The 15,159-nt window shown below is 37.6% G+C and overlaps 2 protein-coding genes across 3 annotated transcripts; one reads left to right on the forward strand and one right to left on the reverse strand.

Moving 5' to 3' along the window:
• Positions 1,165–5,847, reverse strand: LOC109719103 (phosphatidylinositol:ceramide inositolphosphotransferase-like). Of its 2 annotated transcripts, none has more exons than XM_020245632.1 (12): positions 5,741–5,847; positions 5,538–5,627; positions 3,632–3,718; positions 3,461–3,529; positions 3,171–3,251; positions 3,025–3,096; positions 2,875–2,935; positions 2,670–2,772; positions 2,402–2,497; positions 2,258–2,304; positions 2,049–2,173; positions 1,165–1,513 (listed from the first exon to the last, which is right to left on the reverse strand). In XM_020245632.1, exons 1-12 carry the CDS (start codon positions 5,771–5,773, stop codon positions 1,433–1,435), a joined length of 945 nt encoding a protein of 314 aa, XP_020101221.1. In that variant the 5' UTR covers positions 5,774–5,847; the 3' UTR covers positions 1,165–1,432. The 2 variants fall into 2 exon arrangements, with proteins under 2 accessions (XP_020101221.1, XP_020101222.1); XM_020245633.1 differs by having other exon boundaries at positions 5,538–5,630; positions 5,741–5,845.
• Positions 11,388–14,685, forward strand: LOC109719611. The gene is made up of 3 exons (XM_020246384.1): positions 11,388–11,859; positions 12,238–12,579; positions 13,560–14,685. The coding sequence occupies exons 1-3, from the start codon at positions 11,539–11,541 to the stop codon at positions 14,199–14,201; spliced, it is 1,305 nt and encodes a 434-aa protein (XP_020101973.1). The 5' UTR covers positions 11,388–11,538; the 3' UTR covers positions 14,202–14,685.

Here is a 15,159-nt window from a genome sequence, read left to right on the forward strand (position 1 = left end):
TAAAAGGATCTCCATGGTTGAAAAAATTTTTATTATGTTTCGCCTCCGTTTGAATGTTAACACTAGTACTTATATCATTGTGCAAGATAGAGATTTTTATTTGTGATTACAACCTAAAAAAGATTCTCAGGAAAGGTTCATTATGTTTACAGAGTATATTAAAAAAAAAAAATGCTAATTACGTATCTGGAGGGAGCAGGGAATTTTGATTCAGCAATACAACATTTTTTATGGGATTTATTTATTACTAAAGCACACCTCATATATGATTCTCATCCTCTTGCTCATGTCATTTTAGCACTGCTTTTCTGAAAAACCAAAAGAGATTAAAATACTTAACAAGTTTGCTAATCCCACATAAATGGAGTATGATTGCTGTTGCTTTGCTCCATCCACTTGTCGTGTAATCAGCTTGTATGAGTCAACACTATACTTGGAATTAAATGTACAATTTTGACATCTCTTTTAAATAAATATAAAAACCAAAAATAAATTAAAACAAAATACCCATATTTCTGCAAATAAAGATGAGAAGCACAGCAAACACGCAATATAACTAACATAGACACGGACTGAAAAGTTTCGACCTTAAAAATAGATAGAAACAAAGCAGTTTTTTTAAAAAATATATATATATATACAAAGCAACGTAGATGACACGGTTGACTAGCCCACCAAAGAGTGTTTACATGTGCAAGCAGATTGTTCTATGCCTCCTTTGACTAAATCACACTGACTTGACCACCACCGAATCAAAAAAATAACAATTTTTTTTTACGTAATACCAATAAAGGAGAGCAAAAATTTTCTGTTAAGCTCTTCAGAAATAATTCGAAGCACAGAGAGGTCCAGGTGCATTCAACCCGTCCAGGGCTCAAATATTAATAGCTAAGCCATGTGATAACTGTAGCTACACATGTGACACACTCAATAAGGATTTTAGCATAGAGAGTTCCATGTGCAACATCACCGAAGCAGCGGTTTAAAAAGGCCAATCTCAGTTATACACGTTACAAGAAAATTAAAATCTATATAGCCAAGTTCATGATCTTTTTCAAAAAAAAAAAAAAAGAAAAGAAGAAAAAAGAGATTAAACTTTTAACCTGCCAGCTACTTCTGCAAAAAAAACTATTGAATATTTTAACCGCCGAGAACACATCCAAGGAATTAATTTCAAGCATGGAGGCATTTAGAAGAATAGAATGAAACTGCTGTACACATAGGCAAAACTGATAAGAGGCCAAAAGCCATAATTCTGAAACTTCAAAAGTAGCAACTATTAGAAGCCATGCCATTTAAGCTAATACATGTAATAATAATGAATAAGGCACGGCATAAGACTCTAGGCTAGAGAGACATTACATGCTGGTTAGTCGCAGTTGATTCTCCTTTGAGAATTGCAACTGGCGATCCAATCAAAAGCATCCTTCACCTATGTACCATTTGCCATAAGATCAGAGTGGACGTGGTTCGCGTCCTCTGCGTGCTTCCCGTTCATTTGAGTTCTCTGTCTCTGGAGCAATGAAAGAAGAAAGAGGTCAAAATCTCAATCCAATTAACCGCTCGATAGCATGATATGTTGGCAATAGGGACAATTAAGAGCACCAGAAAATAAAAGCTCATGCCTATAAAGCCTTGAATCGTTAGTTAAGCAATGACAAACTCCCCAAAGGCACAAAAGATTCCCAAAACACACAGGGCACAGTGCAAAATAAGGATTATTAGGTTCCTTATTCACAGAAACTATTTTTCCACGACCCCATTCATTCATCCTAAATTATTTTCCATTTTTAGTCAAACTTGGCTAGTTGGCCCTGTATTTTTCTTAAGGACAGACACTTAAGAAAGTTATGTTCACCTCAAATCAAGCTTGAATTTGTCAGAAGGTCATTAGTTAGTACATCAACAACAATTTTGCATTACAAAAAATTATATGCAGAAGATAAGTGCAACATGACACAAAGGCCAGATCAATGCCAAACTAATTAGAACCATAAATAAGTCAAATAGGAAATAGCACAATATTACAAACAAATGCTCTACATTACCCGATCAGCAGAATCCACAGAATTTCCATTTAATAGCTTGTGGAGCTCTTCTTTCGATCTGCCATCTTTTTCCTTCATACTTAGTGGAAGCAAAGGTGATGACCCAGTTGCTCGATCAGGCATCTCTATAGAAAGACACAGCAGTATTAAGATTGAAAACTGAAAAAATTAATCACCATTAGAAAAAATGTTCCTGAAGATGAAGCTACCAGCTAGTTTCTTGTCAACAAAGAACACTACTAAGTTGACAGTATACCTGCAGAAAAAGGGACACATGAATCATAAACAAAAACAGAAAATATATATATATATATATATATATATATTCCTACCAAAATTATTTAGTTACCTACCAAGCAACAACAACATCTACAGTGTAATGTTTGCGAGAAGCTATTATTAGCAGACTCTGAATTATAGCCAACGACCATGCAAGGAACTTAACAAACCTGACAGGTAGCAATAGAACATTATAAATATCATAATTTCATAAATAGATTCAACTAAAACAAGGATAAAAAATGTTTACTTGAAGAGAGTTTTACATAGCAAAGCATAGTTCACTGTTCGATTAGCCAGAGTAAAAATAAATCATAGTTAATGAGATGCAAAAAGCTTTACCTTTTAGAACCATATTTCTGGTACGTACGCACAAAAACTAGAGTGAAGATCATGTGGGATGAAAATATCAGGTCACCACAACCGTAAAGGACACCACGGGGAACTACAAAAAACAAAAATAAAAAAGAAATAACAAGACCATCTAAATCTCAGGGTTAATGAGTTAAATCACAACAGGGAAAGAATATAAAAAGGGGTCACCTACAATTAATGAGAAGCACTTCAAGTACACTGTTTGGTGGTGGCAGTTGGGCAAGCATCGAGCCCTGTACAAAATTATTGAAGGGGAATGTATTTATATGATTCTTACAAGTTAGAAGTAATATGATATTTCTTTTGTCCCTTAATATGTTACCTCACGACAATGATAGTTCGGACCAGGCAGTTGGGTGGAATAGAATGTAACGATCCGTAATATCTGAGAGGCCTGCAGACAAATTTCACCTTGGATCAGTAAATGAGTAAGCAGAGAAAAAACAACAAATGGCTATTCAAACTTACAACTAAGAATGCCAACACTCTGCGCCATAGAAGAACAGTATAGAAGCGTTTGCTATGATAAACAAAAGGATGAAATGTCCACTGCCAACAAAAGAAAGGCCATCATCAGAACAACTGCAACAAATATTACTTTCTCCCTTAGCACATAAGCACATAAATAGAAATAATACCAAAATATTTGGAAAGTCAAAAACACACATGAAAGGCGATAAGTAGCAAACAAAAGAAATGTACAGCCTGTAGTGAAAAAAAAGGGATAATGAAGAAGCATGAGAAGAGAAGATCTGTACCAGTAAAAAGGAAAAAAAGATGAAAGTGAAGAGACTCTCACTGATGTAACCTCTTTCCTTCCCAAGCTCCTATAATCAGAAAATCAGAGAGGAGATCGACATTTCAGTTCAACAAGCAGATATTAATTTGCTATATCAAGGGGAAAGAAATAAAATGTAATCAAAGCATACCGGAAGGATCATGAACCCCAAATCTTGAAGAGTTGGTCCAGGGCGATGTAAATAGTGAACTCCTCGAGCAGCCAACCCATGAATATACTAGTTTTAGGCAAAACCATGACATAAGTCTCCAAATTTATCAATAATTTGACTACACAAGGGAAAGTCAAACAAAATAAATTTACAAAGGCAGTACGCACACTGCACACAGCCAAAGAATTTAATGAAACCCAGCATATTGTTTTCCTAAATCAATTCATAATTAACAAGCATCTTCTGAATTTCACAAATGGTAGCAGCTCAGATCAGAACATGGCAGCAACCTAAGAAAAGTCACTATTGGACCTACTTTTATATATTCATGAAAAAAGGTGATACACTAACAAGTGATTCGTTAATCTAAAACACTGCAGTTTCTTGACAGAAACTGGTAACACTCTTATGATTGTTAGATAGATAATTTGAAAATGGCATTGATTGCTTCAAAATAGCTCAGAAGCTGAAAGAATAATCAACTCAACAATGAAATTCATAAGAGAAACAACCACTAGATGCACCATGTTAAATCAAAAAAAGTGCAGGGAACGGCAAGGTTAAGTGAGCACAACAGAGATTACAATGATGAAGTATGCGAGCTTATATGATTAAGGACAGAGGCGCAATATATTGTAAGGTATCAAGAACAGAGAGCATGCATGTAGAGACACTAAAAGAATTGGCCAACTTTATTACTCGCCGCTGTTGTCTATATAATGTAACGTACTGTGACAATATCAGAATCGCATTGGAACTTATATCATACATGTAGAAATATCTTCATGAATTAAGGGAAATTCCGCTATAAATTCAGTTAGGATAATCTGCATCATAAAAAGCACGATGAGGAAGAATTATAGATAGAATAATTTCAACGAAGGACGCATAGACAGGCAATGATACAGCCATGCACGCATCCGCCTGCAAACGACAACATATATGCATGCTCATGAACAGACAAGTATGAATGCTCGTGCGCAGAATCCTCATCATCAACGAATATCTTAATAACTATTTAAGACGTACCAAAATGTTTCCGGAAAATATCAAAGTGGAACTTTGCATAAAATCAAAATCCTACACAGGTGCCAAATATCTGATGAGGTCATACCATATACAAACATGCGAAGATACTCACAGTGGTATAGCCCAATTCCATTTCACCAGCCACTGCATAGACTAAACTTTACTAGCCTAAAATTAGTTTCTAATTGCTTAGGACCTATTAGTATGTGCCACAAAGGTTGCACATGTGGCTGGCTAAAAGTGTTATAAATATGTGTTTAATTGCTTAATCTTGTTAATTGTCTTTATTTGTTTTAGTTAGCAAAACACATGAATGTCACATGCTGGATTTTAATGGCGAACCTTCAACAGTTAAACTGGAAAACAACTGTCAAGTGCTATAATCTAAACATGAGGTACTAAATCACTTCACATTGTACAATGAGATTTTTCAAGTTTCCCCCAAAAGGAAAGAACAGTTATTAGCGTACAACAATCTAATTTCATTAAAATAAAAAAAAAACTTGTAAAAATGCCTTGAAAAAAAAGAGGAAAAACTGGCAATGCCATTTACACAGGAAGCAAATTTTATTGCTTTCTTACAAATAACGATGCACAAACACAAAATTATTATTCTAAACACAAAAACTATAATTTACATGGCCAATCAAATACAAGTCTACAATAGCAAACGCCCAATATCGACAATAACGTGAATAATTAATCTAAAAATTAAGAAACCGAAACAAAATGCCTCATTCATCATATAAACACCCTTGAAATAATAATAATAATAATAATAATAATAATAATAATAAAATCTCTACACGTGAGAGATCTCTCGATGCTGCGAAAGATGAAGAGGGCACAAAAGTACCTGAAATACGAGCCCTAGAAGCAGAAGCCTCCACTTCTCCAGAAGAAGCTGAAGCTCCACCGTCGTCTCCATCGACACCTTTCTCCATAGCTACTTCAAAAAGCACAACGATCATCGATCGATCACTCCAACCATCCTCAAATCCACCCCCCACCACAACCAAAAAAAAAGAAAAAAAAAAGAAAAAGAGATCATCTCCTCACCTTCGTAGCCTCGCGAGCAATGTAAAGCGTCATGGCGTGGACTACGGCGAGAGATCACATCCATGCTCCTTCACCATCCGATCTCCTTCGGCCTCGTCATCCCCCCCCACCCCCCCACCNGAAGAAAAATTCCGAATCGGTCCACAACGACGAAGTTTAAATTAAATTCCCTTTCGAACGAGGGCCTCTCTTTTATTCCTCCAACACCCCCCTTTATTTTATTATAATTCGCAAAATCCCCCTCGCCTTTTAATAAAATCGGATCGTTGATTCGTCGGCGAGGAAAGGGAGAGGAGAAAGCGAGAGGAGAGCGTTGGGAGTTGAACGGCGAAGAGAGAGAACGAGAACGAGAACGAGAACGAGAACGGGGTTAAAAAGGAGAGGAAGAGAAAGATGGGGGGGTCTCAACTATGTAATTATAGTATATAATTTTTTTTGTATAATATAAATTTAGTTGAGATATAATAATAATTTAATTAATAGTTTAATATTCGTGTAGCTAACCATTTGGCCCAGGGTGTTGGATTTATCTGCGGTTATGCCCCTGAATCGGTTTCTTTTTATTTTCTTTTTTACTTTTTTATTTTCTTAATATTCGTGTGGTGGACCGGGTTTTCGAAGGGACCCACGTGGCTGAGGGTCCAGATCATGTGAGTTGTCACGTCGTGCACTTTTAGTAGCCTATTGTGGCGATTTGTTATGTCAGGTTTGGTTTAGATCTAAATTGAGCTCAAATCACAAGCATTACGTGATTCAATCGGAACCTGAATTGATTCGGCCGAGGGGATGTAATATTGTAATTAGATCATGAATGAATTCATAATAAGTCTGAGCGAGCCAAATGACCAAACTTTTATATGAAACCATCCAGTATACAAATATAAGTATTGTGATCTAGAAATTTCAATAAAGAGCATGAAAAAGTAATTATGAAAATATACCAAAATCATAAACATATCATATTTTTTAGAAAAAAAAATAGTTGCAGATGAATGTGTCCTAACTTCCAATATATGCAACTAAAAAATATCTTTAATTTCAAAGTTGATTTTAATGCATTTCAAACCATGCACACTAGAGAAAAGAATATTTAGAGTATTTTGTAGTACACTTTTTGGACTATGTCACAAAACATACTAAAAAACGTCTTACTCTGCTCTTATCTTTAGAAGTGTGTGAAAAAATACACATTAAAGAACGTCATTTTTATTCTATTTTTACTTATTATTTAAATCTAGCAAAATTTAGAAAAGAAAACTCCGTAAAAAGAAATATTATAAATAGAGATTATTGATGTACTTCTTTCAAAGCAATACCATCAGACTAATGAGTAATCATTCTTGTTTAATTTTATTTTTTAGAAAAATTAAAAACAGTACCCTTTTTTCCATAGGGCAGGTTTTTTTTGTTTTTCAGTATGACTAGAAGATCCTTTTTCAAAAGTTTTGACTTAAACCTGCAGGTACAACGGGGAAGGGCGAGAAGTAAATTACGGAAACGTGGAGGGGCAAAATGGAAAATTGGCGAGGAGCATATATTCCCTAATCTCACAGAAACAGTAGGGGGAAAATGCTTTTTGTATCCCAAAGTCGGCGTCCCTGCTAAAACTAACACTATCATGAGTTACACAGGACCCTATTTGAATATCAAAATAATTATTAAAAGTAAATAATATTTTGTACACTATTAATTTTTTGTTTTTTTTTATACAACTGTAAGTTGGTTGGTTGATTTTAGAACGCATTTGGTTTCTCGAAAAGTATTTCATAAAATAGCTTTCAGGCTTTCCGTTGATTTTTAAAATAAATATTTTTTTATTTTTTAAGATTTCATAAAAAAATAGTGTATTAGTCATATAAAATTTATTCCTAAAAAAGAAATTGTATGCATGTTTCGACGTTATATCACACTATTCATAAAGTTTAAATATGGGACGGTTTGGGGTACGTTTTGTGGGAACGCATAGCACTGGTCTAAGATTTAAAAAAGGGTCCGGCGAATGCGGAGGGACTGGTGCTTGGGCCGGCCACTTCGGGGAACCGAAGGGCGAGCGCGAGCCCACTCACCGAGTCGTGCGCTCCCGACCGCCTCATCTCCTGGACCTGGCCCACCACGTCAGCCATAGGCCATTGCTTCATTCCGTCTCCCTCCATTTTCCTTTGCTTTGAATTCTATTCACCCACCTAATTTCAAGTCCTTTTCAAATTTGCCTTTTGTTTTATTTTATTTTTGGAAGGATTTGCGTAGATTGGGAATAGAATTGAAATAGATGGAGACATGATTGAGAAATATTTTGAAGTTGTACTATACCAAATATTTTTGTTTTTTTCATAACATGTATACTGTATAGTTTATTTGATCTCCTCATTTACATGATGCACGACCTACATGGCACGCGGGCGTGTGCGGGTGTGTGTCTTTCTCGTTCGTATTGAGGCCTTAGTTGCCTCCGTATTTTGTAGCTAAATTTATTTTCTTATTGAATGAAGTAGGTAGCATGCTACATTTTTCTCAAAAAAAAAGAAATGTTAACTTTTGGCAGTCTCTTTACTCCTGCAGTAATGATTTAGATTTTAAGACCCTAGAATTGGAAAATATATAATGGATGCAGTTTCTTCCAAGGCGCTAATGAAGTTGAAATTCAAATTCAAATATACAATGGGTTAAACACCTGACATCCATGTGGGGGAAAACTTCATCCTATGGAGAGACACTGATTTTTTTTTTTTCGTCTTCGCCCTGTATTTCATCTCATTAAAGGCCTTGTTGCCTCACCCATATAGCTAAGTTCATATTCTGAATGAATGAAACAAATAACATGCTATTTTTTTCTCAAAATAAAAAAAATTCAAATCATTTTAAAAGCGCACATAAGCATAGGAGATGGATCCATCCACATCCACCAACTCCTACATATTTTTACAGAGAAATGGGGAACCAAACACAATGGCCTACACCCGTTCACTCACGCACCAGTATCTACCCACGAGGCAAGTGGGCACTGTGATCTGCTCCGAGTTGTCAACATCCTCGATGCAGTGCTGGGATTGTGTATGGCTCCCCCCATGTGTCAATTTCCATATTTATTCGGGAAATAAACTACATGTAGATGGAGAGGTAAAATATTACTCGACGTGTCACATACCCAACTCCTTGGAATCTAGCAAAATTGGAGGAATTGTATGTTTGTTTTCTTTCCTGCAAATGCAATGGAGGTGGGTTTTTTTTGTATCTTCTAGCTTGACCATCTTTTGCCAAACGGCTGTGGATATAGATCCTTGTTGAACTAACGTTTGAGTGTCTGTTTGATCTAACCATGTAGCGGCCCCAGCCCACGGGCTAATCAATTCTTAATGCAAAAGCTCTGATTAATTCAATCTAATTTGTTCTGCTGTGTTTGACTCGTTAAAAGCACTATCAAATGGCGCACGTCATTTTTTACGAAAACCATTTCACCTCTGCTTTGTCTAATCAAGAAAACTCAATACAAAGAATATATAACTATCTCTATCAATTATGTTAGTAATAATAAAAAAAAAATATTATTAAAAGAATGAAGCAGGTAGCGCGCTACCTCTTTCTCAAAAAAAAATAATAAAAAAATATGATTCTCAAACACTACTTAATCCCTTGCTTTTATATCATTAGTGCAATATTGCTTATGCCTTTAACCGGTGTTATTTGCCATTTTGAACATCAAAACAGCATCAAAAAAGGGGCATGATTTACCATTCTATGTGGTACCAAATTACCTACATGGCAATATGGCATAGGTAAACAATTAATGATGCATGGCACTTCCCCACATGTTGTCCCCGCTTTTGCCGTACAATGACTGCTCCCCTAAATATATACTTAGGTTAATTTGCAGGGTACACCACTTCTTTGATTTATGGTGAGTGGTTTGTGTGGACTCCAAATCTATGAAGAGGAATTGGTGCCCACTACAAATGTTAGTGCATGTTAAAGTAATAGGTTTTCTTACTCTTACCTTGTTTTCTTCCACATAGAAAGGCTGGTTTTATAAATAATAATAATAATAATAATAATAATAATAATAATAATAATAATTCTCAGAGAGAAAATTAGCATTCTCAAGTCTTAATGAATATTATTATGCTACGTATTAGAATGATCTGGTAGGAAGTATTCTCAATGTACTCTGTATCTACAACTCGTTTCATAAATGATAAAACAAGTTTAGGATGAGTTAGTTTGATATCGAAGATCTAAAAGTATGCATCCACTTTTCATATTTTGAAATATCTAAAAATTCAAAAACTTTGTCAATCTTTCCAAACGGGTCAAAGTAGAAGCTTATTTCTGAAGCACTTTCCGTTGTGACACATCCTTAATTAATTTGCCGACCTCATTGTTATATGTACATGCTGCACAACAATTGCGTAAATATATATTGTTTAATTACGACACTGATGCAGGATAATTAATTAATTAATTGGCTAATGTTCATTGCAGTACTATTTGGTAGTCAAGGTCAACTCTTACATTACTTGATAGTTTTAGTTGATGCAGCCCAAAACATGCATGGACGGTGAGGGCGGCGCTGCAAGGGGATCGAGAGATGTGTTCGTGAAACTCATACACCACACTTTATATTATTAATAGTTTTTACATCAACTGGGGCTTGGTGGTTGGTATCCGAGACCCAAGTTCGAATCCTAATTGATTCACATTTCCAGCTAAATTTATTTCTAAATGAAATAAATGAAGCGAGTAGCATGCTACCTGTCTCTCAAAAAAAAAAAAGTTTACATCAACTGGGGCAATGTTATAAATTCTTGATGTTGTGAATTTAGTTGACAGGTATGAGTCCAAGAGATGCTGAATAAAAATAAAAGTATAAAAACTGAAAGAAGAAAAAGGAAATTTAGAAATGCCATGAAGCTAGACATGTATATATATTTAGAGAGAGAGAGAGAATTCGGTTACTATGCTATCAATAACATCCGGAGCTTAATGCTATCAAATTTTCTATCGTTAGATCTATTTTGTTTAATCATTTCTACTCGTTAGATCGTATTATTTTCCCAACTATCCAACATTCCTTCATCATCGAAAGGCTGAAACCTAATAGCACGACTTGATTCTATTAATAATATAGTAGCCTAGTTATATATACATGGAAGGTGAAAAATTACTCTCTCTATCTATCCTTGGCATTTAAATTGCTAGGACATTTTTTTGCTGCTTCATGTCGTGGAGCAGGAATGTGGATTAGAACGAGGCGCCGACCAATTAGTAGCAAAGAGACAATAATAATATCTGCAGAATAAGGATTAAAGATTTGGAATATCTGAGAGGAGAACGTGCGAAACACCGGATAGTTAGGATAAACTTATTTGTTGGATTTGAGCCTAAGTTTATTGTGAGACTCGAAAGGATCAAATACCTGACCACTTGAGCAGGCCCTAATGCTAGATATCAACTTCTAGATTAATACAAGACATTTTTTTTTTAAAAAAAAAAAAAGCTTGTAGAGTAAGCAACTCTGCTAATTAATAATCAACGTGAACAAATTATTTAAGCAAACAACAGCGTTCTCAAGAAGCAAATCTCAAACCCAACTTCTATCAAACTCTTTATAAGGACATGCATGCTCATCTGAAACGTAAGAAATAGCAGCGTGCGTCCACGTTCAAATATGTTATAAACATCTACTTCGTCAACTTCTATACCCAAAACACGTTCTTATTTTTGCCGCTTAATTATAGCCTCCAACTCGTTTCTCTCATTATATATATATATTCTCCCTTTTCCTCCTAGCAAAATCTCTTCTGATGAAGAAGTTGTGTCCAAATTTGGATCGAGAAGATGGATTGGACACGGTGCTCGAAGTGCCGGTCCCCGACGAGGAGTCGACGTTCGCGTCGCACAGCAAAAGTGCAGAAAACAGCCCCCGACTCAGCTGGGGAAACGTGATGAAGGGGTGGATGCGGTCGCACCGCGACCGCAGTACTGCACCGTCATCGGTGCTTGGCCGAGCGGCTGAGCTTCACCTCATGCTTGGCGTCGTCGGCGCCGCCCCACTCGCGCCCGTACCCGTCGAGGACCGGGAATCGGTCCGGATGATCACCCGCAGCATCAAACAAGACCCAATTGTAATTATCGAGCCTCCCTCTTAATTAGGTGCTAGCTAGCTATTAGTCGCTATTTATGTTAATTAATTATTCTAGTGAGTTGAATCAAAAAAATTATTGAAACTTACAATTTCATTAGCTATTAATGGCTAATCATTGTTACTTTAATCTAATATATATTTTGCAATTCATTTAGTGAAAACTACTGGATTGTGAAAACTCAAAAGTTGCTGAAGAACGTATGTTTATCCATGCAACAAAATTATAGAGAAGGTCATTTCAAAATAGCCTGCAATTGTTACAGAGGAAACTTCTTCGCACAACTTTACCTATTACAAATTACAGAATAAAAAGAAAATAAAAATTTACTCATTGTTGGTAGTTACGATTTATGAGTAGGAGGTTTTGAGGGCGAAGTACATAGTGAAGCAGTACGCGGCGGCGGTGGCGGTGGGAGGGGAAAAAGCGATAGGCGGGGTGAGCAGCATGTACGCGATGGGGAAGGTGCAGTTGCTGATGAGCGTGACCAAATCGGCATCGGGGAGACGGAGACGTAGAGCGCATCAGGTGGGCGGGTTCGTGCTGTGGCAGAGGAGCCCAGAAGTGTGGTGCCTAGAGCTGGTGGTGGCCGGCTGCAAGCTTTCTGCCGGGTGCGACGGCCGCGTCGCGTGGCGCCAGGCCCCCTGGCAGTACCCCGGCGCCTCCCGAGGCCCACCGCGACCGCTCCGCCGCTCCCTCCAGGTAAACTATGAGGTTAGATTATGCAAAAAGGCCCAACCAAGCCTGATAGAAAGTATGTTAAATCAGGTGTGCAAACCAATATGGGATTTTGGGCTGTATCTTCCATATACTGTTGAATGCTTAACAGCATCAAATTTTACTAAAATGTTAGTGAATAATAATAATAATAAAACAAAAATCTCTAAAGCTTTCGGTGTCTAATAACAAGCATAAATGAGACTTCTTAAAAAATATATATATTTCTAATTTGGTGCTTCTATTTCTACCGCCTAACAAATCAATTGGGCAGAGTTTTAAAATAACACTTATCCAAATTATATCATTTGAATAGATAACACTTTTTCGAATCATGTTATATTGTAAAATGTAATGTAATAATAAAACAAAGCTAAATAGACTTTTGGTCTCAACTCAAGTTCCATTCCAGAGCATGTGGTATCTTGAGGATTAGAAATTTTGAGGCATTCATCGCCAGGGTTAGAAACTTTATGTACAAGATTTTGAGTAATAAAATTTGAGGCCCTCATAAATCATGTAGCAGTGTCTCACTTGGCCAGTATATATTATGTTTGAGCCACACTAATAGAGCGATAGGACCACCTGCAGGTTTATATAAAGAATTCTCATTAATTGCTCAATAAAAGTGTAATAGGACATCACGTTGCTTTGATTAGCCTAACCATATTCATCCAACATGTTAACAAACACGCTTGTAATATCATCCAAGTTTTATTTGTACTTTGAAGTTCGTGCAGGGGGTAAGCAGCACCCAACGTGCTAACCATGTGCCCAGTGCAACACTCACGTCTTTCACCAAACTGGCATATCAATATTGTTAATAAAATATTTTTCGACCGGTTTTTTAACTAGATTAAGTTTTTGAGTAATGTGATGTTATGATATAATGATCTAAACCTCTTTATTACCAAATATGAATCCAAATTCGATCTAACCATTAACCATTGGGTCCACATCAACAGGGTCTAGATCCGTGGTCCACGGCGAGCCTCTTCTCCAACGCCGTGTGGACCGGGGAGAAGACCACCAATGGCGAGGCGTGCTTCGTGCTGCGCCTCGACGCCGACGACGCCACGTGTCGCGGGCTGAGCAGCGCCAACGCGGAGGTGGTGCGCCACACCCTGTGGGGCCACTTCAGCCAGAGGACCGGGCTCCTCGTCCAATTGGAGGACGCCCACCTCCTCCGGGTCATAGACCCGGTCCACGGCCGCGCCGTCTACTGGGAGACCAACACCGAGTCCACCATCGGGGACTACCGCCCCGTCGACGGGGTCCACGTGGCGCACGCCGGGCGCACGGCGGCGTCGCTGGTGCGGTCCCGCGCGGGGCGCGGCGGTCACGTGCGTCGCGCGAGGTCGCACGTGGAGGAGGCGTGGACCATCGAGGAGGTGGGCTTTAATGTTCATGGCTTGTCCATGGATTGCTTTTTGGCCCCTTCGGATCTCAGAGAAGAGAGAAAGGCCCGAGGCGACGTGGCCCGTAAGGATGGCCGTACACGTGGCGGGGATCGCGCCGTCTCAGCCGTTCGATTCGGGCCGTCACAGGTCGCTGCGGTCGATAGCGACGATTCTGATTCGACTGCGGACGAAGATGAACGGCTGTGATCTTTTTTTTTTTTTTTTTTTTTTTTTTTAACTTAATGGGTTGTTGTTGTGTAAATATATTGTGAACGACGACGCTACGTTTGTAGCACCTGCGGAAAATATCCCCGAAGCGGCGAGTTAGAAAACTGTCGGAGCTAGGTCGAACTCGATCAATTGATCGAGCCCGAAACGGAGATAAAATTGCGAAGAACGACCCCATTTGGCCAACGTATCGCTTAATAAGCACAAAAACAGTAAAAGCTGCTTTAGAAATTACAGAGCAACCCTCTGATCTTCCAAGATTACAATCGGCCGGGCTTTTGCCTCTGTCCGCCACCAATAATAAGGCATTGATCGGACCTGGATTACGTAACACTTCTTGGGCCACTTAATATAGTGGCCCAGTTCTAGACAATCATTTTCCTGTTATTAGAAAGAGTAGGATAAGTTTTTATCAGACGCTGTTGTTTTGACGAGAAAGGCTTCTAATTCTTAATAATATATATATATATATAGAGTGAGGCCACTATGCTATCGGAAGCACGGAGCTTCCGTGCTTCTAGCTCGTTTTCGATGTTGCGATTTTCGAATCGTCGATCGGCTCCGTTAAACTTGATCTAGAGTATTTGGATCTAGAAAATAAATTTTATTATTTTTCGATATCATTTGCCTAGTGATCGAATGGGCTCAAAATCAACAAATTTTAATGGTCGTAGTGAGCCGTTTGCATGTTTAACAGTGTAAAATATACCAAATCACGTGAAATTTTGATAGAAAATTCTTTATACTATATAAAACAAGATCAATATCTTTGATTTAAGATTTTAATATCATATTATTATATTTTGTAAGATTTTAATTTCAGCCGTTGATTTTTGAGCCCCTTCTTTCACTAGGCAAATGATATCGTAAAATCATAAATTATTTTTAGCTACTTGAAATACATCTAGATCAAGTTTAACGAGCCGATCAACGATTC

Source organism: Ananas comosus, linkage group 13 (assembly GCF_001540865.1).
Source record: "Ananas comosus cultivar F153 linkage group 13, ASM154086v1, whole genome shotgun sequence".
In the NCBI taxonomy this organism is placed as follows: Eukaryota; Viridiplantae; Streptophyta; class Magnoliopsida; order Poales; family Bromeliaceae; genus Ananas; species Ananas comosus.

Bases quoted from the DNA above. Each gene is read 5' to 3' on its own strand.
- LOC109719103 (XM_020245632.1), bottom strand. From the start codon at position 5,773: ATGACGCTTTACATTGCTCGCGAGGCTACGAAG. The intron at 3,097-3,170 runs GTAAGTTTGAAT...ATTTGTCTGCAG, and splicing joins GAGTGTTGGCATTCTTAGTT to GCCTCTCAGATATTACGGAT. The intron at 1,514-2,048 runs GTAATGTAGAGC...TCATTGCTCCAG, and splicing joins CTGTGGATTCTGCTGATCGG to AGACAGAGAACTCAAATGAA.
- LOC109719611 (XM_020246384.1), top strand. From the start codon at position 11,539: ATGAAGAAGTTGTGTCCAAATTTGGATCGAGAAGATGGATTGGACACG. The intron at 11,860-12,237 runs GTAATTATCGAG...ATTTATGAGTAG, and splicing joins GCATCAAACAAGACCCAATT to GAGGTTTTGAGGGCGAAGTA. The intron at 12,580-13,559 runs GTAAACTATGAG...CCACATCAACAG, and splicing joins CGCTCCGCCGCTCCCTCCAG to GGTCTAGATCCGTGGTCCAC.